Source organism: Pelophylax lessonae (genome assembly GCF_965119305.1).
Source record: "Pelophylax lessonae genome assembly, chromosome: 11".
In the NCBI taxonomy this organism is placed as follows: Eukaryota; Metazoa; Chordata; class Amphibia; order Anura; family Ranidae; genus Pelophylax; species Pelophylax lessonae.
Window position 1 is genome coordinate 129,560,854 of NC_138778.1, and position 23,556 is coordinate 129,584,409.

The 23,556-nt window shown below is 43.4% G+C and overlaps 1 protein-coding gene across 1 annotated transcript in view; it reads left to right on the top strand.

Moving 5' to 3' along the window:
• Positions 1 to 23,340, top strand: part of ETV4 (ETS variant transcription factor 4) — a 77,133-nt gene extending 53,793 nt beyond the window's left edge. Inside the window, exons 6-13 of the mRNA XM_082271379.1 lie at positions 513 to 639; positions 1,863 to 2,021; positions 2,951 to 3,204; positions 13,704 to 13,760; positions 16,130 to 16,198; positions 18,769 to 18,941; positions 20,941 to 21,042; positions 23,028 to 23,340. Of these exons, the coding sequence (XP_082127505.1) occupies positions 513 to 639; positions 1,863 to 2,021; positions 2,951 to 3,204; positions 13,704 to 13,760; positions 16,130 to 16,198; positions 18,769 to 18,941; positions 20,941 to 21,042; positions 23,028 to 23,249 (1,163 nt within the window). The 3' untranslated portion in view covers positions 23,250 to 23,340. The remainder of the gene's footprint in view (positions 1 to 512; positions 640 to 1,862; positions 2,022 to 2,950; positions 3,205 to 13,703; positions 13,761 to 16,129; positions 16,199 to 18,768; positions 18,942 to 20,940; positions 21,043 to 23,027) is intronic.
• The last annotated feature ends 216 nt before the right edge of the window (positions 23,341 to 23,556 follow it).

Consider the following 23,556-nt stretch of genomic DNA (forward strand, 5'->3'; position numbering starts at 1 on the left):
CTGCCCATCAGCTCAGTGCAGAGAGTCACTTCCTGCCTGGGGTTAAGGCCGTTCAGCTCCAGCTGAAGAGGATCATCCTGCAGGCAGAACTCTGGTGGGCTCCATTCCTGCCTCCTGGGGCCCCTCCAACAGTGGTGGAAAGCCAGGGCCTGATAGTTCCGCCACTGCCCAAGACACCTGGCATCTTTCTCTGTCCCTTCTTCCTCCCCTACCGCCACCTCTCCCCTCAGCTCACAATAATCATTCATGATGGAGAGAGATTGCCGACTCCTGGCTGCGCCCCCTAGGTGGCAATGCGCCCTAGGCGACTGCCTAGTGGAAGCACCGGCCCTGTCTGTAGTTCTTTTAGATGTAAGCAAACCGCAGCTTCTCCATTATTGTGGTTTTTATGGTTCTAGTGAGACTTTCACTATATGCTTCAAAAGGGAGAAGACCTCCTCTGTACATGGACTTTAGTGTCGAAGGTGTTTCATCCATATGGTGTTTAGTTTTTTTCTGTCATCTGTTTTCAGTTGCCTTTCACAGTCCACCGGTGAAAATAAAGAAGGAGCAGCCCAGTTCTTGTTCAGAGCCCAGTCTTTCCTGTAGCCAGAAACAACAGTTTGAATACCGTAATGGGGAGCAGTGCCTTTATGCTAGGTAAGTACGTTTTTTGTGTGTTTTTTTTTTTTTTTTTATTGTGTAGGTTTAACTTTACTTCCCTTGAAACAGAAGTTGTGTACATGGCATATCTTTCATCAATTAAGGGAAAGGATTTATTTCTTATTTAAAGCCCATATCCAGACAGAAATGATACACCCCTTGCTTTGTTGGATTAATGACAGAAGTGATGTCACTGCATTCTGTTTTAAGAAGTAATTGCTGCCATTTACAGTTTTGAAGCAGATGTTCTTCCTCCCTTTTTAATAATTAAAATGGATCTTCACTGCATCTGAGCACCACAAACTAAAAACCCAATTTTAATTCATTTTTAATATTCAAAGCAAACTCCCTTATCCATCCATGTCTCCATGGTTTATTTTGTTGGGAAATCCCTTCGAAAAACACCCCCTAGCATTTTTTGGCCATCTTGAATAAGGGCAAATGATTCATGTAGCATTTACTTCATGAAATCCATCTGCCCTTAGCTCAAGCTTGCATGCAGGAGTAAAAAGTTTAAAACCAGTAAATATGATGGAAAAGTACCGTATTTTTCGGACTATAAGGCGCACTGAAAATCCTAAAATTTTATCAAAAACCAGCAGTGCGCCTTATAATCCGGTGCACCTTTTTATATATAAACCTTGAGTATTGAAGGGATCTCAAAACAATTTCTGTTTCACATTGATTGATGAACTCCGATACGGAGGATGAAGAGTTCGAAGGTTTCATGGAAGATGAAAAGAGCCGACTGTAAAATAAAGCTGTTTAAAAGTTTAATAAAAGTGAGTGATTTTTTCTCTGTATTTTTTTTAGTGTTTTGATTCTTTTTAGGCTTCGTTTTTAAAGGCTACGCCGATCCATGAAAAATGTTTGCAAATTGAGCACCTGCCAGTAAACCCCGTGCGGATCAACGTTGCACAAAAAAGTGCGCCTTATAATCCGGTGCGCCTTGTATTTGAAAATAGTTTGAAAATTTACTGTTAACTGATACTGCGCCTTTATAATCCGGTGCGCCTTATGGTCCAAAAAATACGGTATATCTATTTACTAATGCTAGCAGCATGAGGATTAAAAATGTTGGTTGGGAGAGTAAAGTTCCGCTTTAACTTGACTGGATCTCCTGTTGGAAGGAACATGACTAGAATTTGAATGTTTTCTCCTATAGTTGGTTAATGGTTTTTGGGTTTTTGATTGTGAAATTTCCTCTTTTTTGTGAACAGTGTTTATGACCAAACATCCAGGCAAGCTGCTATTAAGTCTCAGAACCAAGGCGCTCAAGCGTCCCCCCTCCATCACTTTAATAGACAGGACCGAGGATTTGTCCCTCCACAGAGCTCATCACAGCCTGTTCAGTCTGGAGGATACCTTGTGGAACATGGGTAAGGGTCATTATTGAAAATGGCATGTCAAAAATGGTCTCCTGTCTCCTGTGGGAGCTGTGTATCATAAATTAGAAATAGCAAGATAACTATATCTACAATGTAAAAACACGCATGGCTTTTCAGACCCAGAAAGTGTAGGTTACTGTGACTGCATGAGCTTGGCGGTTTGTAAAGAACCATTTTTAATCGCCATATTGTAGCTCCCAAGAAAATCGCCTGCTCAGAAGCAATGCTGAATTGATGCCTGATCCGAAGGGAGTCCCAAGCTGCCACTATAAAGAGGTGTCAAAGGAACTAGGATAGAAGCACAGGTGCACATTCGCAATTCTCCTCCATAGAAATCTTAATGAAAGAATGTTACCCCAACATTTTGTATGCTTTAGGTGTCTGTTTTTGCCCTGTACTTTTATTAAAAAGTATCCTGTTCTTTGTATTTTTTCCTTTTGTGTAAAATCCCTGTTGAGCCTACCAGTTCCCCTGCTTTCCACTTTCAATCTGACCACATTAGACATGAGAATACCTCCACCTCAGCATGGTCGGTTTTCTGGCTGTGCTGGGAGAACAGCCTGCTTGTCCTCCAATGATCAGAGTTGTGCTTACACATCCCCACCCTGCACAGCCATTCACTGGGAACATTAGTGTACTTCTGTTTCTCCACCCCAGTCCCTTTATGCAGCTGGGGAACAGGGTATGTAATCACTTGTAAAACAAAAAACAACCCATTCAGTTAAAAATCGAAAATGAAAATTATATTTATCAATACCTTTTTTTTTTTTTTTTTTTTTTTTTTATAAGGTGAAAGTTCACATGTACTTTGCCATTATTCTCAAAACACATTGCCAGTGTCCTAAAGGTTAAACAGATTGTAGATGGTGATAATGTATGTAGTAGCAAACGTATAAATATCACATTTTTTGCATTCCTAGCTCCAGGTACCCACAACAGATGCCAGAGATGTGCCACTCCTTTCCATCAGCACAGAACATGAGCAGGGAGTCTCCTGCCAACTACCAACGGCAATTGTCAGAGCCATGTCTTCCATACCCACAGCAGGGCTTCAAGCAAGAGTATCATGACCCCATGTATGACCAGGCAAACCATATTGGTCCAAGCAGAGCTCATCGATATCCTTCCAGTGTTGTAATCAAACAGGAGCAGACAGACTATTCATATGATTCAGGTAAGAGACCTGCTGTTTTGATCCCATAGTGTCTCCCAATGAAATTCCCAACTGAAAATTTAAGCTTTTTCAGTACAGAGCAATTCTTAAATGGTTGGGAGATTGTTTGAAGGTCTTTGTCTGCCAATATTATAGCAATATTTACCCCATCCAGATGGCAGTCGCTTTCATTAAAAAAATTTAGAATGGTTGTACATGTAATGCCTCGTACACACGCAACGATTGTTGGCCGTGAATTTTCAGATCGGCCGATTGTCGGCTTGTTAGTATGATGCTTCCGACAACCGACTCGGACTTTTCGGCCGAACAAATCTGGTGTGCATGCTATAAAATTTGTGTTGGCCGTCAACAGAACGGCCGATTTTGCATCAGTCAGTACAGATTTCTGCAGACAAAAATCAGATGAGCAAGACTGGGCATGCTCAGAGAAGAAAAAACACACGGAAAGTAAACAATCACATGACATCACTTCTGAAGTTGGTTTTTGTTGGCCAACAAAAGTCCAGTGCAAGTCTAGAGCACATTTCAAACACTGGACAAAAGACGGCCGATCGGTCGGCCGATAATCATTGCGTGTGTACGAGGCTTAAATCTGACTGCCAGAACCATGTTCATGACTAACTTGAGATGGCCATGAAAACACATTTTTGGTCCCTGTTTTAGTGCCTTAAGGCTACAAATGGCGCTTTTCCACTGCGTGGAACTGAACAGTTCGGCTCGCTTTTGCGCGTTTCCACTGCATGGTACGGTGTTGGAACGGTTCGGTACGGTACAGCGGCGCTTTTCCACTACATGGAACCGAACGGTACGGCTCGCTTAAACAGTACCACCTCGGTTGTGGTTCCACGAGGGCCGTACCGGTATCATATCCCACAATCATTTGCATTCAGCCTTAAATGTTTGTCACTACTAGCCACTGATTGGTCAGAGAATCGTTGTTATCCCACCCACTTTACTTTAGTGGAAAAGCAAACCGTACCGAACCGTTCCAACACCATACCATGCGGTACCATGCAATGGAAAACCGAGCCAAGCAGGGCCGAGTGGAGCCGAGCCGGTACTTGCAGTGGAAAAGTGCCAAAAATGGGGCGATTTAAAACGTTGTTCTGAACCTCCAATGCACTTGTAGCATGTTGGAAATTCTGCTGGCCAACTGCTCACAGCTCACAACTGCTCAGAGAAAACCAGAGAGAAATGTGTTAATCCTGTGTGTGCCTGCTGTTTACCAGGTTAGTCAGTGAGAAACCGTACTAGGTCTTGCCTCTCTAGTTCACCAGCAGATGGTTTCCCACCCATTATACTTGGAAAGACATTGTCTAATCTTTGGCTAGCCTTGGCCTAGAAAAGGTACCAGTTGGGAAGTTTTTTTAAATAGTGGAACTAAACTAAAATCTATTTTTCTATCTCAAAAATAGGTCTGCTGGTTTAACCCCTTAGCGCTGAGGGAACGCAAATATGCAGCCTTGGCTTTAGGGGGTTGTACCTGGGCGATGCCTGCAGCTAGAGGCGTCCCCCCTCGGTACCATTGTTTTGAGCCAACGATCAGCTTGGACCATCATAGCCTTGATCATCATCGAATCAATTGTAGAACTCATTACTGCTCAGTTTTTCCAGCTTGTTGCAAAAATTGTATGCAATCTGACCAATCCTCTGTTCTCCTCCTCTTTAGAAGTTTGTTCGCAGTGAATTTGTAGAAAGTTTAAAGGGTTAGTTCGCCTTTACAAAAAACTCTCTGTAAATAAAAAACAAACTGCAGCTTTGATGTTTATTAATTGTGGATAGAGAAAGCTGGCGCTCCAGTGCAATGGCTATAAGTGAATGCTCTTAAAGTTTGTGTAGTACAGTCCTGTAGAAATTTAACGCGTTTCAGCCATGATTAAGGCCCAGCGACCGAGACATGTTGGATTTCTACATGACTGTACCACATGAACTTTAAAGAGGAAGTAAACCCTCACAAAAAAGAGAAAAAAAAAAAACCTGTAAAGACAGACATAATGAGCTAGTATGCATCGCATACTAGCTCATTATGAAATACTTGCCTTAAAACGAAGCCCCCGCAGTGTCGCCCGCTCAGCGACAGGACGGCCGACATGTTCGGGCGTCCTGCTTCCTTGTTCACGTCCTCTGGCCATCTGATTGGCCGGAGGTGCCGTTCACTGCATAGGGCTCTGAAGGAACGGCACGGGTGGCCGTTCCTTCAGAGCGCATGCGCCGATGACGTCATCGGCTGCATGCACTGTAAATCTCTCCCAAACGGTGCAAGTTTAGGAGATATTTATAGCACCTATAAGTAAGCCCTAATATAGGCTTACCTATAGGTAAAAGACTTTAAAGTGGGTTTACAACCCCTTTAATAAAGAGCATTTGATTATAGCCGTTGCACTGGAGCACCAGCTTTGTGTATATATTTTGTAAAGATCAAGCTGGAAGCCCATGCTTGCAAGCTGTGGATGATTAAGGAGGTAGCCGCTCTGTTTCACCTGTCTTAAAAAGTTGAATTCAGTATAGGCCATTTACGAACCAAAAGCCTGGCCAAAAAACTCATATGCCTCGTACACACGCATCGATTATTGGCCGGGAATTTTCGTCCAACGTCCGATCGGCTGATTTTCTGCTTGTTGGTATGATGCTTTCGACAACCGACTCTGACTTTTCGGCCGTATAAAATCTGGTGTGCAGGCTATAAAATTTTTGTTGGCCGTCAACACAACGGCCGATTTTCCGTCAGTCAGTACAGATTTCGGCGGACAAAAATCTGATGAGCAAGACTGGGCATGCTCAGAGAAGAAAAAACACACGGAAAGTAAACCAGCACATGACATCACTTCTGAAGTAGAATTTTGTTGGCCGAGAAAATTCGTGTGCAGTCTAGGCACATTCCAACCAACAAAACACAACTCTGGACAAAAGTCGGACGATCGGTCGGCCGATAATCGTTGCGTGTGTACGAGGCATGAGAAATGGCAATCCCACATCCAGCCTTGTTTCTAGGGTGCTGCGAAGACCCTCCCAATCGCTGCTCACCCCCACTATTCGTGGAATAAGCCTTTTCTCTGTTTTAAATCCCCTCAAATGTGCCTCCCACGTTGCAGTAGCTTTGTGCTCAGCAATCTTGTGACAGAGCATATAGTGAAACACGGCCAGGGATTTGAACGCTCACTCCAGTCATGTTGGGGGTGAGCAGTAACAGCTGGGACTGCCTTAGAAATGTCCTAGCTACAAGGCAGGATGGGCGGATGCCATCTCTGGGATTCCCACAGATTCTTTGGAAGATTTGTAAATGGTCTACACCTAGAGCAAGGGTAATATCCAACTTTAGTCAAAGCTGCTCAGTTTCTGTGCTCTTTAACTGCATAGGCAGTTTTTTGGTAAAGGTGAACTAACCCTTTATTGGCTAACTTAAGTTATTAAAGGCTCCATTTCTCTTTCATTCATTGACTGACACAGCTCCTGATTCTTCTTAACCATTGGGTTATGCTGCCCCCTACAGGAGTAGGACACTAGGCAGGAAAAAAACTTGACTACGCCAATGGGGCAGTCCCAGGGGGGTATACTCCCACTTCCTGCAATGGTGCTCAGGTTTTTTCTGCCTAGTCCGGAGTAAGGACCTCGTTCCTTGCTGGGATCTCTGGTCCTGGCATTTTTTTCATTTTTAAATGGAGTTTTCTCTTTCGTTCATTGATGGCCACAGCTCCAGATCCTCTTGACCCTTGGGTATATGCTGCCCCCTACAGAAGTAGGACACAAGGCGGAAAAATGACTACACCCATAGGGCAGTCCCCGGGGGTATACTCTCACTTCCTGCTAGAGGTCTTCAGTTTTTTTCTGCCTAGTTCCTTGCTGGGACCTCTGGTCCTAGCATTTTTTCCTTTTTTAAACTGATTTTTTTTATTTTCTTCTGTTCCTGTGAGAACTACAATCACCTGCTGGGCTGGGTGATGATCTAGATATCCTGGATGCTTTCAGTCTTCCCAATCGGGCCAGCAAGCGCGACCTGACCTTAGCTCCGTGCTAGGTTGGCCGCGACATATAGCCCCACTGGACTGGGACTGGCCGGCGAGTTAAATGCATTGCGAGGACGCATAGCCCTGGTCACCAACTCGAAGCGTGCCTCTGGCCTGCAGCACCCTCATTCCAAGATGGTGCGGTGGTCTGCCTGGAGCATTGCCCGTCCGGTTTCAAGGTGTGGTGAGTAATGTCCCTCCTCCCTTCTGGTGGTTTTTCGGGGTGGACGTGGTCCCCTCCCTTTGGTTGGGCCCCCAAGTGCCCTTCCTTCCCTCATGACTCCCCCCTCAACATCAGAGTTCCTCTGCAGACCCCCCCCCCCATTCACCAATGTTAAGCACCCCCCCCCCCCGAGTGGTCATGCCTGTTGTTCCTGTTTGGGGGTGTCAGGTGGGGGCCAGGGAGGGGGGGGGTTTGGTGCTCCACCGGCTGCGCAAAATGCGGTTTTTGGGGGGATGGTCCTGGTGGGGGTCCCCCTTACTGTCCAAGTGTACCTGGGGGTCCCTGGGCGCCACATGTAGCTGCAATTTTGCTGTGGATGCCTGCATATATAATCAGCAACCAGGTTTGTGTAATCTGGTGGCCAATTTCTTGTAGTTTCCCATTGCTATCATGCCATGGCCATGGTTTTTAAGCTTATGGAGCAGTGGTGGGCCTCTAGTGGCAGTTCCTGTTCTTCCTCTTTCTCCTTGATTTCTGCACGGCGTGCAGCCTGGCTCTCTGGCTCTGCATCTGAGGAGGGGGTGGTGAATCCTGTGGGTGATAAATGGCTCCCACTTTCTGTTATAGGCATTTGGTGCAATGGTGGGAATATTTGACAGCAATTTTTAAGTTTTTTTTTTTGCTGGCGGTCCTCAGGTTAACCATGGAGTCCCTGGAGCACGTGTCACCACCTGACCCCCTTTGAGGCTGCAGGGCCCATGGGGTCCCAGTCCGCCTTGTCTGCTATGACGGCGGTCCTGCAGTCACTCGTGTCCAAAGTAGATATGGCCCTCCAAAATAGGATGAGCAAAAAGTGTCCTCTGCCGATGTCAAGGATTCTTACCTTCATATCCCAATATATGTGGGGCATCAGCGTTTCCTTTGCTTTGCCATAGTTGAGGAGCACTATCCGTTCGTGGCATTACCCTTTTGGTCTCGCCTCAGCTCCTTAGGTGTTCACAAAAGTTTTGGCCCTGGTGTTAGCATTGCTAAGGCAGAACGGGATTGCAGTACTGGACTACTTGGACGATCTCCTTCTGCGAGCAGAGTCTCTGAATGCCTTAACAGATAGTCTGGACATTTTGGTGCGAACTCTGCAAGAGTTCAGATGGAAACCGACTCTCCAAAAATCTGTTTTGGTCCAGTCCACCAAGCTGGACTATCTTGGCCTGACCCTGGACACGGCCTCAGCCTGGGTGTTGCTACCGGAGTTGAAACTCCAGAAGTTGCAGGATGCGATACGGCTCCTGTTGTCCAGCCGGCGGTCATCTCTCAGGACTTGTATGCAAGTGCTGGGCTTGATGGTCTCCACTTTCAAGGCGGTTCCATTTGTTCAGTTCCATACCAGATCTCTGCAAAAGGAGATTCTTGCCAATTGTAACAAGAACCTACAGTCTCTAGACAATCTGATCCAGTTTGAGCCAGGGTACGAGGGGATCCCTGATTTGGTGGCTCCGCTCTCTGGTGTTTCGACAGGGGAAACTCCTTTCTCCTCCTGTACTGGACAGTGGTCACCACCGATGCCAGCCTGTCTGGCTGGGGAGGTGTCTTGGGCACGGATTGTGCTCAGGGGGTTTGGACTCTGAAAGAGTCCAGCCTACAGATCAATATCCTGGAAATTCTGGCGATCAGGCTTTGCCTGACCCAATGGACTGATCGTCTGCATGGGTGCCCGGTAATGATTCAATTGGACAATGCCGTGGCATATGTCTGTAGCACTGCCCCCTAGAGGACTGCTGAGAATTGCACTTTCTGGATTCCCCTGGGTTACCCGTAGCAACAGTCTGTGGAAACTTATCACTTTAAATGCTTGGCTCAGACACTTTCGGTCACTTTGGGTCTTTCAGGCATGTCAGGTGCCGCCGTTGGGGGGGCGGCCCAGTGCGTGTAGCTGAAGCCGCTACTCTTTCTTTGGGCACCTGCCGGGCTGAGGCTCTTTGCAGTTGCAGCTGGGCCCCCATAAAAAATTAAGGCCTGCTGGGCCATATGGTCAGCTTGGCACCTCCCTTGGACAAGGAGGTGCTGTGGGGGTGCTTCATTTTTAATGACAGTATTGTCCTCATTACTGTGTGGGGCACCTGCCTTGTTTTAGCGCTGGTATCCTGCCTGCTTGTCTGTCACAGCGGGTGTCCCACTTTGAAGGGGGGGGCTATGTCCTATTATGTCCTCTATGGAGGGCTCAGAGGGTGAACCCCTTGTTTTTTGCGGGGTCCAATAGGTGGTCCATTTGCGGACCCTTGGCTGGTATCCCTTTTGCGGGTTCCCGGTCGACAGCTTCCCTGGATTTTGTTTTTGGGGTCAGCTCGGTATATAGCGACCCTTCTGGGTCTGTCCATGTACCCTGAGTGCTCACATAGTATGGATGAGTCCCCTGCTCCTCTCGCGGCCCTTAAATAGGTGCTAGTGGATGCACTGTTTGTGTCAGTCATGAAACTTTATAAAAATGGAAGTTGCGGCTGATGCTGCGTTGGAGGCATCAGTTCCTTTTTGAACCCACAGGCTCTCCAAAGTGGCGAGGGTGTTCCTCTTACTGCTTACCTTGACAACATTGTCACAAAACAATGGTGTTGTCCAAAACACAGTACAGAATTCAGGCAGAAGAGATTCCGGTCATTCTAGTGGCTCCAGACTGGCCTCGCTGGTCTTGGTATGCCGATCTGGTACAGCTGGTTGCCGGCGCTCCTTGGACTTCCTCTCTGCAACGATCTGCTGTCCCAAGGACCAATCTTCCACCCTGCTTTAGAGTCGCTGGCTTTAACAGCTTGGCTGTTGAATGCTAGATGCTGAAGGATGGGGATTTGTTTGAATCAGTGATTCCTATGCTGTTAAAAGCTAGGAAATCTGCCTCTAGGAAGATCTACCATCGTACATGAAAGACGTACATTGCGTGGTGTGAGTCTCTTTAGGTTCATCCTCGCTCCCTCTCGTGGATCAGATCTTAGGAGCTGTCTGTCAATGAACATCAGAGAAATGGATTTTGCGATCAGTCAAAAATCACATTATTTTAGGATCCTTGGTTTTCTTAGTCAAGTTTTATACATTAGGGTAGGCTTGAGATCCTACAGTGAGCCCAGTAAAGATTTATAACTGGGACTTTTTATATCTCCATCTGACACTAGTCTCTACCCTCACGTTTTTATAACTAGAGGGAGAATCAGTTTTTGGTGCTTTTTAAGTACATGTCTGTCCATGTCTGTGTGGTTTCCGATCTGCTGTCTGTCTGCATTGCTTGTGAGTGAACGTCTTTTCCATGCAACTTGGTGCCACCATATAAAATGAAATTTAAATGAAATGGCTTGTTTGAGGTACCAGTACGCATGAACTAAAGAGGATTTAACCAAAAAAACTATCAGTAATGGTTGGCAGTGGAATTACATGGCTGGACCTGTCAGGGGCCTGATTTGTATTAATTATGAAATTTAAACTTTGGGTTCCTTTTAGCCTCTGTTTAGCATATAAATAAATTAACCGTTCTGTCTTTAGTTATCATTGCTTCTTGTGGCACATCATGCAGGGAGGAGACTGCATTCTTAGTGTGTACTATAACCTTGCAATTTCCAGCTACAACATTTCATTAATAGGATTGCATTATGACCTTGATTTCTAACTCCCTCCCACCTGCCTGCCAGTCACAGACACACATACACTCTGAATGGAGTCAAAGGAATTTCACTCACAAAATGGAGGACGAGCGAAAGACAAGAAGTCCCCATAGGGCTACTCTGGTGCCGGCTTACACAGCTGGGCTGCCTTTTCATAGGCAGCTGACATCATAGCAGAAATATGGGCTGTCTTGTGGTAACACTATCTGTTACTGTATTTCTGCCCAAGGCTATTAAGGCTTTGGGAGGAAAAAAAACCTCTGTGCTAATGACGTTACAATACAGGATGGATAGTACCAAACTTCCAATCTTAACATTGAGCAGGTTTTTTATAGATAGACATGTGAAAGAAATCAGCTTGATTTAAACCATCCTATCAACACGTGTAACAAAAAAAAAGCCCCGTTTGTAATGTATGTAGCCATTTTTATCCTCTTACCTCACTGCTGAGTGATGATAGACATTGCAGATATGACTCGGGGAACAGAAGCTTATGGATAGATGAACATTGGTGGCGTTTTTTTAGTTTTGCTTTCTTGCCCACTCGAAATGAGCAACCTTAGCAACTTCAAAATTCTTTGTACTTGTAGAGCAATAAAGCTTGTGGTGGTTTACTAACCTTCTAAATGTATAAGTGAATCTAAGCCAAAAACGTAGCTGGTTGGTTTCTCTGCAGAGCTGCACCAAATTTTGCACTCTGGCTTTAGTAAATCAACCCCATAGTGGCAATTTATTTATTTTTTCTCAAAAAGAAAGTAATCCAACTGAAAATGCTGTGCCCAATAGAAGAAGCTTCCCTCTAATTTCAGGCAAAGAGTCAGCTGTAAGATTGTGGTGCAGTGGGGGTTCTTGTCTTTTAACCATGGAAAGGAAAATTGACGGTATTGCCTTTTTAGCTAGTAATCAGATTCTAATGCCTAGTACACACTTAACGAATATCCGCCGACCTGTCGTCCGTCTTTTGTCCAGAGTTGTGTTTTGTTGGTTGGAATGTGCTCTAGACTGCACTGGACTTTTGTCGACCAACAGAATTCTACTTCAGAAGTGATGTCATGTGTTGGTTTGCTTTCTTTGTGTTCTTTCATCTCTGAGCATGCCCAGTCTTGCTCATAAGATTCTTCCCTGTCGAAATCTGTACTGATTGCACGAAAATCGGACGTGTTTTGACTGTGGACAAAGATTTTATAGCCTGCACACCAGATTTTTTTCGGCCGAAAAGTCGGAGTCGGTTGTCGGAAGCATCATACTAACAAGCAGAAAATCGGCAGTTCGGTCGTCGGACGAAAATTCCCTGCCGATTTTCGACGCGTGTGTACGAGGCTTAACTGTCAGTTCTCTAAAGTTGGTTTGAGAATGGAATAAGCTGGTTACTTTGGTTGCTATCAATAGCATATGTTGTAGTTTTTTTGCAAGTTTTTGCTTAATGCTCCTAGAAGAGTGCATGTTCTTAAGCTAGGTTTACCAATGTCCAGATTAAACTTTTTTACTGTCAGTTTTTACTACAACCCGTTGCTCCATTTACCAGGGATCTCACAAATTACATTTATTTAACTAGAAAAGAAAGGAGGGAAGTCTCCAGATAAGTGGGGAAAAAAACCTTTTTAGTAGAGTTTTTTTTTTTTTTTTTTTTTTTTTTTTTTTTTTTCTGTATCCATAATACAAATGTGTATGGACTTGTTTGGTGAAACTATTGTCAATGGGGCAGTAAGAGGAGAAATTCCCATATAACAGTAAAGTAGTTGTAAATGTATTTTTCCTAAAATTAAAAAAGTTATACTTGTTTGCTCTGTGCAGTGGTAATGCAGAGCACCCTCGATCCCCCTCCTCTTTGGAGTGCCCCCCATAGCAATTCACTTGCGATGACGGCACTCTTGCGGGCGTGCTCCCAAACCAGCTTGTGTGTGTCCATAGGCACACTCAGCGTGGCTTGCCCCCAGTTCCACTTCACAGGATTTAATTGACGGCAAGAGCCACTGACTCCTGCTGCTGTCAAAACCTCCTCAGAATAAAGGAAAAGTGGAGAGTTAATGCAGACAGGACAGTGCTGCATTGAGAGAAGACTCTGGAAACTGTTTAAGGGAGTAGGGGAGCATTAAAATGCATTATGGTAAAAAAAGTTATCTTTAGAACCTGTTCAAATTCAGCGGTGATTCCATCACTAAAATGAGGAAAATTGTTTTTTGTTGGAAATACATTATAAAATAACATTTTACATTCACACTGTATTCTATTTTGGAATGTCAATGGGAGTTTAGGCCAAGTTACGTTGTGCAGTGGCTATTTTCATCGAAGTGAACCCAAAAAGGCAGCCCTTGTATAATGACCCATCACAATCCTTTCAGAGTTATGTCAGAATGATCAGTTCAATATTTATTTTGTTTTTGTAATGAAACAAATTTTGGCGCCTGGGTCAGCAGGATAAACTCTGAAGGTAACGAACGGAAATATCACAAGCTTTGTCAGATGTGTTTATAATACACTGTTACATTGATTTTGTCTAATATAAACAGATATAGCACATCTGGTTAATTGCTTGGTCACCGTGCACAGTTTTTAAGATCGCTTCCTAAACTTTTTTCCAAGCCATCTTTAGCAGAGTTTAGTTTGCGGTTTGTTGGACTTTGCATTTGTTGTTGGACTCTACATTGTTACAAACAAATTGTGTTGAAATTTTTTTCCCTTTTTCTGCAGATGTTCCTGGGTGTCAGTCAATGTACAGAAACATGGAAGGCTACTCAAACATGGATGGTAAGTATTTATTTTTATCTGAAATCCGCACGTAATGTGATTAGGGGCGGGGAGTAGTGCAGGTGCCATGCTTGAACCACTCTACTAAGCCTAAAGAAAGGAGCAAATACTGCCCCTAATTAACAAAAGGAGGCACAAGCAAGTAGTTCTATCTGACAGCCAGCACCAATATTTGGAGCTACATGCTCTAAATCTCACTGCAGTCCCTGCATCCTCCGGTCAGATTAGAGTGGGAGGGGGAACCCTGCAGACTCTGCTCGTGTAGTGTGATCATTGCACCGACCAAGAGAGGAATGGAAGTTGCCTTCTGATAACTCGCATCCAATGCAACAAGGTTGCACTTGGCAGAAATCTGCCATTTTTCTGTATGGAAAACTGTTGCATTTCCTCTAATAATTGGGGGCAGACCTGCACTAGTTTCTGTATCACTCTAAAGTAGAAACTGGCGTGGTTGGTGCAGACAGGCCTGAAACAGGTCAGTCTGCTCAGTTTAATGTGGCATGGACCACTCCAGACAGGTTCCTACTCCAGGCGAAGGAAGCTTCGTTATTCCTCCAGTTTGAGTCTAGTTTTTTACTTCAAGCTGAACTTCAGGAATTGGGACAAAATAAAACCTTGCAGTGGGGCCCCTTATATTACAAGGGTTAAATGCTTGTTTAGTCTAGGGGTGCAAGGTAAAGGTGTATTACATACCCTATTCCTCTGTCCCACAAGCTCCCAGGTGGTCCTCGGCATCAAGCCTAGTACACACGAGCTGAATGTCGGGTGGCATCAGCTGGTTCATAGAAACTGGCCGACGTTCGGCCCGTGTGTACGGCAGCTGGTCCCACAGAAGCTAGCTGTTCAGCCAGGCTCTGACCATGGGGCACAATCAAAAAAGGTCTGCTGATCAGCGCTCTCAGCCAGTGGATAAAAGCGCTGAACTGGGTGTTCTGTCGGGGGGGGGGGGGGGGAGAGACACAGTAGCACAGCAGGGGAGATCGCTGTACTAACATTGCATAGTTAGTACAGACACTCCTCCTAAACTGTTAGTTGTTTAGTAGATTTTTTTTCATTAAACCCAGCTGGGCTGAATTTAAAAAAAAAACCTTTGTACCAGGCTTTATTGTGCATAGTGCAGGACTTAAGTCTGCATTTTACGTGAAGGAGGCAAGTATGCAAATGCACTTAGAGGTGGCATTGATTGAAGGAAGACTGCTGGAGCCAAGAGGAAGTTATTACCTTTTTACTGCACCCCTAGTTTAGACGAGGACTTTAACCCTTGCGTGGGACTAGGGTGCACTGCAAGGGTAGATTTTGTCTGATTCCTAGAGTTTAGCTTGTATTGTTTGAGGTTACTTCAGCTTCTTTGATTAGGGTTGATTTACTAAACTGGAGTGCAAGATCTGGTGCAGCTGTGCATAGTAGCCAATCGGCTTCTAACTTTAGCTAGTTCAATTAGGCATTCACAAAAAACCCGAAAACTGATTGGTTTGTATGCAGAGCTGCACCAGATCTTGCACTCTCTAGTTTTAGTAAATCAACCACACTATTTTACTTCTTGCACCCAATTTATTTTTGGCATTTTTTTATAGCACTGACAATTTACACAGATATTTACATGTATAGTAAATACACATCAGTCCCTACCCTCAAAGAGCTTACAATCTAAGGTCCTTAACTCATTCACATTCTAGGACCAATTTAGACCAGCACTAATAAACTACTAGCACGTCTTTGGCTTGTGGAAGGAAACCAAAGCACCCAAAGGAAACCCACAGGCACAAGGAGAACATGTAAACTCCATGTAGATAGTCCACTATGCTACTGTGTTGCCCACTTGTTAAAGAAAACGAAAAAAAAAAAAAATTAACTACAGGCTAAAAAAACATTTTTGCATTAAGTGTTGATTGATGCATCGTAAAGTGTTTTTTTTTCAAAAGCTATTGGTGCAAGAACATGAATTTATATCAACCTTTTAGGAGTTCCCTGTACAGCAGAGCTCAGATTGGGATAGAGAAACAGCTGATTAAGTAAATCAGTTGTGTTTTTAGTGCTACCAAGGAACATGCTGATGGGAGGAAAGAGCAGAGTTAGGCAGGTCATACACACTTAGAATCTTGGATGGTTCAGCAGGAACTGGCCGAGATTTGAACCCTGTATGGGCAGGCTGAATATATCAAGTTGATCAACTTGGTAAAACCCAGCTTGCTGGTTGTTCCTATGAGGCTGATTTACTAAAATGGTTGAGAATCTTTACACAATATATTGTGAATATTCCACTCAATTATTCACTTAAGTAGTCATAAAATGTATTTTGTTAAGATTTTCAGCTATTTTTAATAAATTCTTTGTCCTCTAGTTTGAATAAGGTCTTTCCTGTCTTGCAGGTTATAGCTATGAGAAGCCAATGCGACCCTTCACCGATGATGCCTGTGTTGTGCCAGAAAAGTTTGAAGGTAAATATTTAACTGTGCCCACTTAAGTTACACAAGGTTATAAATTTGGATTCCTTCAAATATTAATGTCTTTCAAACTGGCACCTGGTGGAGGTAAAAACGAGTAGCTGAGCCATGGTGTTACCACCCACCAAATTGTAACAATACAGCCAGACAGGGCTGCACACATGTCACAGCTGTGATGCTTTTCTGCAGCAGCATTTTTAAAGTGGTTGTAAATGTCAGACCTGAAATGTGAACAAAGCATATACCTCTTTAGTGTGTACTTGTCTCAATCCAGAGCAATAGGTGTCATTTCTGTCTGTTGCTTTACTCCTCCTCTATCCGCATGAATTACTTCTGACAGGTTTTCCAGACACCAAGAGAAAACAGGTGACGGGAGGGGACTCCAGTATGAGCTCTGTTCCTGTGTGTTGTGTGAGGGGGGGTGTATCCCTTCCCTTAAATCGGCTCTCAGGGTTCTTCTCACTGAGCTCTCCAGAGTGTAACTTCAGCTCTCCACCCCCTTTTTTCTGAACTCTTAGACAAGCTTTAAAAATTTTGCACTTTGAACAGATGAAGAGAAGACTGCAGATAAACGGGTACAACTTGTGTTAGATTAAACAAATCCTCCGAAGCCAGTCACTTCCCTAGGTATATGTAAGGGTTTACAACTACTTTAACTCTGGGTGCAGAGTTAGGCAGATGGCACTGTCTGTCAAACTTGCCTATTGAGTTCAATCATACTGTACTGCAATTGCAAGCCAAATGCACGGTTCACATTTGCAGTTTAATCCTGCTTTGTAAAACTGCTGTTCGTCAATTTTAAAAATAAAAGCAGACATTCAGGAAGTGGCAGAGGCGCCTTCTTAACACCTGTCAGCTGCTGCTATACTGTCCTCTGAAAAGGGATCCACTGCAGATTGCTTTTCAGAGGGTGGAAAGAAGTACTGCAAGTTTGAAAGAAACCTAAGACAAAATATTTCATGTATTAGAAGTGATCTTTACTAATCCTTACTGACTAGCGAGATTGATTTTCACAACAGCTGTATCTATGCATGTTTTGATAGAGGCCCTTTAAGTTAGTAGTAGTGCCTCTACTACATACCAGTGTCTGTGTGTGTGTGTGTGTGTGTGTGTATGTATGTATATATATGTATGTGTATATATATATAAATATAATATAATTTTTATTTTGCTTTGGTGTTTATTTTAGCCCGTCTTGGCTCATCCCCAGTAGTTTTATGTATTTACAGTACATGAGTTTGCTTTGTGCACATTGTATGTTACACAGGTAAGGTCTATACATATCCTATAGATGGAGACTGGGACAATTGATTCAGACCAATGAACTCTGATGGGAGATGAACTTTGTGATCATGTACCGCAGGGCTCAAAATTTCAAGTCCTGAGCTACTAGCCAGGCCTTAAGGGTTACTCGCCACTACTTGCCCCACCTAACCCCTACCCTGCCCCGCCCCTAAATGCGCCCTCAAAAAATTATTTTATAAAATTACACTGTTAAATGTTTTTGCATGACTGCAGAAGTTGCACAAATAAATATTAATAACAACAGTGTGATTGTATGTGCGTTTTACCTGGATTTTAGGTGCACTTCTATTGAATTCTATTACACAGTGCGTTTTCTGAAGCCGCATCAAAGATGCAGCATGCAGGACTTTAAAGCGCTTTCATGAAAACGCACTTTGTAATAGAAATTCAATAGAAATGCACCTAAAATCCAGGTAAAACGCACATACAATTACACTGGCCAAACCACAGTTCACCAGTTATTAGGGATAAGAGAGTGAATAGGGGGGGCTGGGTTGTAATAATATATGTTAATGAAGAGCAGAGTGAAGGGCTGTAGAGAAAGTGCTTAGGCTGTATTTTGGGATAGGACAGGGTCAGTTAAATGGCTGCTTGGAATGCTCAGAGCTGGGACCAGAGGCTGCAGGACATACAGTACAGATTTATGGAGAGGACAGCTGAAAGATAGAAGTAGATGAAGGGTTAATGTGAACAGAGGAGTACAAGAATCGCTGCTGACTTACCATTGTGCAGGGAAGATAAAGACAAGTGAGAGGAGACGGACAAAGTGAAAGTAACCTGGCCACTAACCTGGCCGAGTAGAACAAACCAACAGGGGAGGGGGGGAGCTTGGAAGGAGAGAAGTGATTAACGGCTGCAGGAGAGATAAGTGGCTGGAACGGAGGAGTCCAGAAATCATGCATTGTGCTGCTGCAATAACAGGAGGGAGAATGACATTCACTCCTGTCAGGCAGGTGAAGACAGAAGCTCCTAGTGCGCCCCCCCTCATCACAGATATGGACACTGCCCACCCCTGCACGTCCAGACAGTGCTCTGTTTCTTCCTCTCCTTGCTCGCATTCAATCATTTTTCACTCGCAAAATGCGAGCAGGCGAGTGAAAAATTTGAGGGCTGATGTACCGGACTGTGTTATCAAGAGACCCTTCTTCTTTTTTTTTTTTTTTTTTTTTTTTTTTTTTTTCTGTGGTCATTTGAAAGCGGTGCCGTTTTAAGTATTTGCCACAATGTCTGTCTAATTTGACCCCATGTTGGATTTGCAGCAGGTGATATCAAACAGGAAGTTGGAGCCTACAGAGATGGACCACCCTACCAAAGAAGAGGATCATTACAATTGTGGCAGTTCCTGGTGGCTCTTCTGGATGATCCTTCTAACTCCCACTTCATTGCCTGGACTGGCAGAGGCATGGAATTTAAACTGATCGAGCCAGAAGAGGTATGTTTTTAGAAACTAATCTCACTCCTAGTATACACCTTAGGCCAAAACATTTCAATTACAGGATCTGTCATAGTACTGTTGTTGAAACCAAGTCCGAAGTAGATTTTTTTTAAATTTTTATTTCATCGGACTAATGGTTAAAGTCTGCCATCCCATTAGTGTTCCATACATGAAAACAATACTCCTTGAACAAGCAAGCTTTATACATTAAAATACATCAAAAGCTAAGAATACAATGTAACCTATTGCAGCTTGCATGCAGTGGCTGCATTAGCTTTTCAAATTTCATGTCCTGGGGTGACGATGCTCAATAAGTATACTGTGTATGTATGGAGAATCAGTGTTGTCCTCCAGCTGCCCTTCTTTCAGACTACAAACTCCCTCCCTCCTCTATTACATAAGTGTGGAAGGTGTAGCTGGGAAGGCCAATAACACGGTTTAGTTTTCAGTTTAGTACACAGGACGTAACGGGGACCCACAATTTCTGGAAGGATCATCTGGTATCTTTCTGAAAGTTACCTAACTGACCAGTTGATAAATATTTGTATACACCAAGATTTCCAGGCCTTTTTTTTTTTTTGAAGATGTTCGCCAATGATTTCTAAAATTCCTTCAGAGTATGAGCTTTAATTACCTTATCAGAATTAATATCCATGTCTGTTTTTATATCCTGTAGATCCAATCTGAAAGTCCTTAGTTTCTGTTGTGGCTTAGCATATCTAAGCCAATATCTCTTAAAGTGGAAGTCCAGGATAGAACTAACTGAACCTAACTACTTCCTGACCATAGGCCATCCATTGATGTCATTGGATTGAAGTGGCTCTACCAGGATTATGCCTGGAGCTTCTTCTTCTTCTTTTTTTATTTTTTTTTTTTTTTCCTTCCGACAGTGTTTCTCCTTTTCGTAAATGGCCATCCTAACGGTGACTGGTGGACTGCTTTTACAGGCAGCTGGAGGGGAGACGCCCACCCTTCCGGTGCATCTCTGGGCTTTCCAATGTGATCGGAGAGCCCAGTGTGCAATTCAACTGTTCTGCCGGGTTACCATAGAGTCGGCCGTGGACCAGATGGTCCTCGCCCATCTCCATGGTCCTGGGAGGCCAGAAGCGATGCCGCTTCGGTTCTGGCAGATGTAAACACTGCTATTTTTGTATGGAAAGCAAAGATCAAGATGTTTTTTTTTTTTTTTTTTTTTTTTTTTTTTTTGTTTTTCATGCTTTTCAGGGTAGAGGAGTTATAAAGAGGACCTGTCATCTCTTATTTCTATTACAAGAGAAGTTTCAATTTCTTTTGATAGGAATAAATGGTAATAATCTAAAAAATTTAAAGCGCCCCCTGTCTCCTCGTGTTCGCCTACTGTGTGACACACGAAACCCATACTACATGGTGAGTGTTACAATTTTGAGTAGTTTTCTAGCAATAAAAATCAAAGTTTTGAAGCACCACTGTCAGCATGACATACAGCTAGGTGAGAAGTCATTATCCGTCATGTTTTTTCTAACGCCCTCAGGGCCACTTTCCTTTAGTTCCAGACCTTTTTACAAATGTAGTGTTTTCAAACCGAATATATTGCAAATCTTTTTTGGAGACGACAAACTGTTTTGATATACGTACTGTATTGGTAATAAGTGGACTTTATATACAGTGTTTTTTTTTTTTGCTTGATGTGTAAATATAGAACTATATTTACAGTATGGATAGCTGACTCACATCTTGCACTCGTCTACACAATATATTTACTAGTCTGTGTGACTCCACCTTGTCCAACTCATTTCACACATATTGGACTTAATTTATTTTTTATTTTTTTTGTTTTCTATATGTCACAGCTGGATGAGCTTGTATAGCATCAAGAAGGGCAAAATGTATTTTTTGCCTAAAGGCACGTTAGCCCTTTCAAACTTAAAAGGACAAAACATACCGTAGTTTCTGCAGAGTTAACCTGTTAACTCCTCCTTATGTTTGACAGTGTTTTGACGCGGATATGTTTTTGTAGGTCGCCAGACTGTGGGGCATGCAGAAAAACCGGCCGGCAATGAATTACGACAAGTTGAGCCGGTCTCTGAGGTACTACTATGAAAAAGGAATCATGCAGAAAGTAAGTAAATTTAAAAATCTAACCTATATCATCTCAAAATCCAAGATTGTTGCACTTGGCTTTATTAACAAATAGGAAATAAAAATGAAAGACCCAAATGTTCCATATAAGCAACAGTTTAGGGAAAAGTTACAAACTCCCTTTGTTAGGCAGGAACTTTAATCTGAATATACATCACTTCAAGACCTATAAAACAAAACATAAATTGGGAAACCATTTTATAATTATATTAAATTCAATACACATGATCAATATAATTACACAATGAATGTAAAGCTGGTGGTTAGTGAAAATATACAGTCTTTCTTTCATATGGTTTACTATTGTGATGCTATTTGACAGCCAGTCCTATTAGTTAGAAATCGAATCTTTAGAGCAGAAGTACCATCATTTTTGGTAGTTGGGAAAATTGTATCAAATACTTACTGTAATTTTTTTTGTAAATATTTTTTTACAATGCGGACGGGGGGTCTTTAGTGAGATATCAGGGGTCTAAACAGTGAAAACTGAAGTTTCACTTTTGAGACCAGGAAAGGGACGGAGGACAGAGAATCTCCAGTTAGGAATTAGTGGCTTGATCTAGGGGGCTCTGAAGGAGGAAGTGGGGCTGAAAGGAGGGCTTGTTCAGATGTGCAGTGGTCATTGCTAGTATTTGACCAGGGAGTGATATGCCACCTCCTTACTGCAGGCTTCAGCCCTGAAAATGCTGAGACACTGCACCACAACCATGTGCATTACATATGGCCGCAAAGCAGTTATGGTGCTGTCCCATTCATGGCGATGTGCTATTAATTTTTGCCATGCGTACAGCCCTGAGAGATGGGTTATCGGGGTGGTAAAGCCATGGCTCAACTGCCTGCTTTTACCAGCCTCATTTAAACTTGTGGTTGTGTGGGTGGTAAAAAAAAAAAAGGCGGTTAGGACATGATTTTACTTACCCAATCCCAGTGTTGCATTCAGTGGGCAGTACTGCCTGTTACATACAACTTTATAGGTGGATTAAAGAGCTGCAGTCGATGTGCTAGGCTGCAGGACAGGTGAAGTGAGCTTTGATGGAAAGGGTGCATGGCAGATGGATGTGTGGAATTCCCAGAGCTTAGACCAGAGGCTGCAGCTTTGTTTTTAGTGCAGATTTATGGAGGAGAGTAGACAGGGGAGTTAACAGAAGAGAGGGGGAGGAGTATCGGATTGATGTAAAAGCGTCTGACTTACTGCATGTGTAGACAGAGGGAGAAGAAATTAAGCAGAGGGTCAGCCGGTGTGGAAAGAATAGGTGAAAGTAATTCACCAGGAAAGGGTGGAGTGAATTTTGAAAAAGGAAGTGGGGAGGGCTCCATGAGGAAGTGGGGAGGGCTCCATGAGGAAGTGGGGAGGGCTCCATGAGGAAGTGGGGGGATTAACATATTGCAATCAGTAGAGGAGATATAGCCAAGTTGGAGAGAAGCTACCTGTGCCCCAACAGCAACAACTGACTGGGGTGCCGGAACTTTACAGTGAGTGTCAGAAGACACGGCTGCATATTGCATAATCACTCTGCAGACCAACTGCACAATTAAGTTCCTGACTAACCATCAGCCAGCTGCCTAATGTTTAAGCTAGGATTTGAGGAAAACATTTAATTTAGACTTGACATGGTGGTTGCTGATTGGGGGTACTAGCAGCACTTTTGGGGGGGGGGGGTGATTAAGTACCCCCATGCACCCCAGAATGGCAGCCCCCCCCTTCAATGTGGTACCCGGGGGCACGTGGAAGTTCAGTAATGAATGGCAACCAGATTTCACTTTATATTCACACCTAAAACCTAGTTTGTACCCTTTTTAACGCTTCCATGACTTGGACATTGGCCATGTCTAGCCAGTGACCACTTGTAGTTATTGGCCAAATTTTTTATTTTTTTTTTCCCAAGTGAAAAGTTTAGTGTATGATTTTTAAAGAAAACTCTGTACTGGTCATTTTAAATAACTATACAAATCTTCCCTCTACAGGTTGCTGGCGAGCGTTACGTCTACAAGTTTGTGTGTGAACCCGAGGCGCTGTTTTCTTTGGCTTTTCCTGACAATCAACGTCCTGCCTTAAAGTCCGAGTTTGACCGACAGGTCAGTGAAGAAGACACAGTCCCCTTGTCGCACCTGGATGAAGGAGCCATGTATCTTCAGGAAGTAGGGACTGTCCCTTCCCAAAATTACAAAAGTGGCTACAATTACTAGACTCTGCCACCATGTAATCGTGTATATATGGGTACATTTCGTTAGCATTCATATGAGTGTAGATGCTTGTTTGTTTTTGTTTGTTTTTTTTTTTTTGTTTTTGTTTGTTTTTTTTTTCTTGCAAGAACCTGTTTAACAAATCGGACTCTAGTTGGTAGTGCAGAAGGCCCAGTGTTTTAAGACCCAGGTTGTATTTGGGCATTTATAAACACTCCTTGGCTGTGATGCACTTGAGTATCAGGTTTTAGGTTTTCTCTTGACGCAGCTAAGCTTATAAATGGTTGATTGTTTCAGGGAATGCATGTTC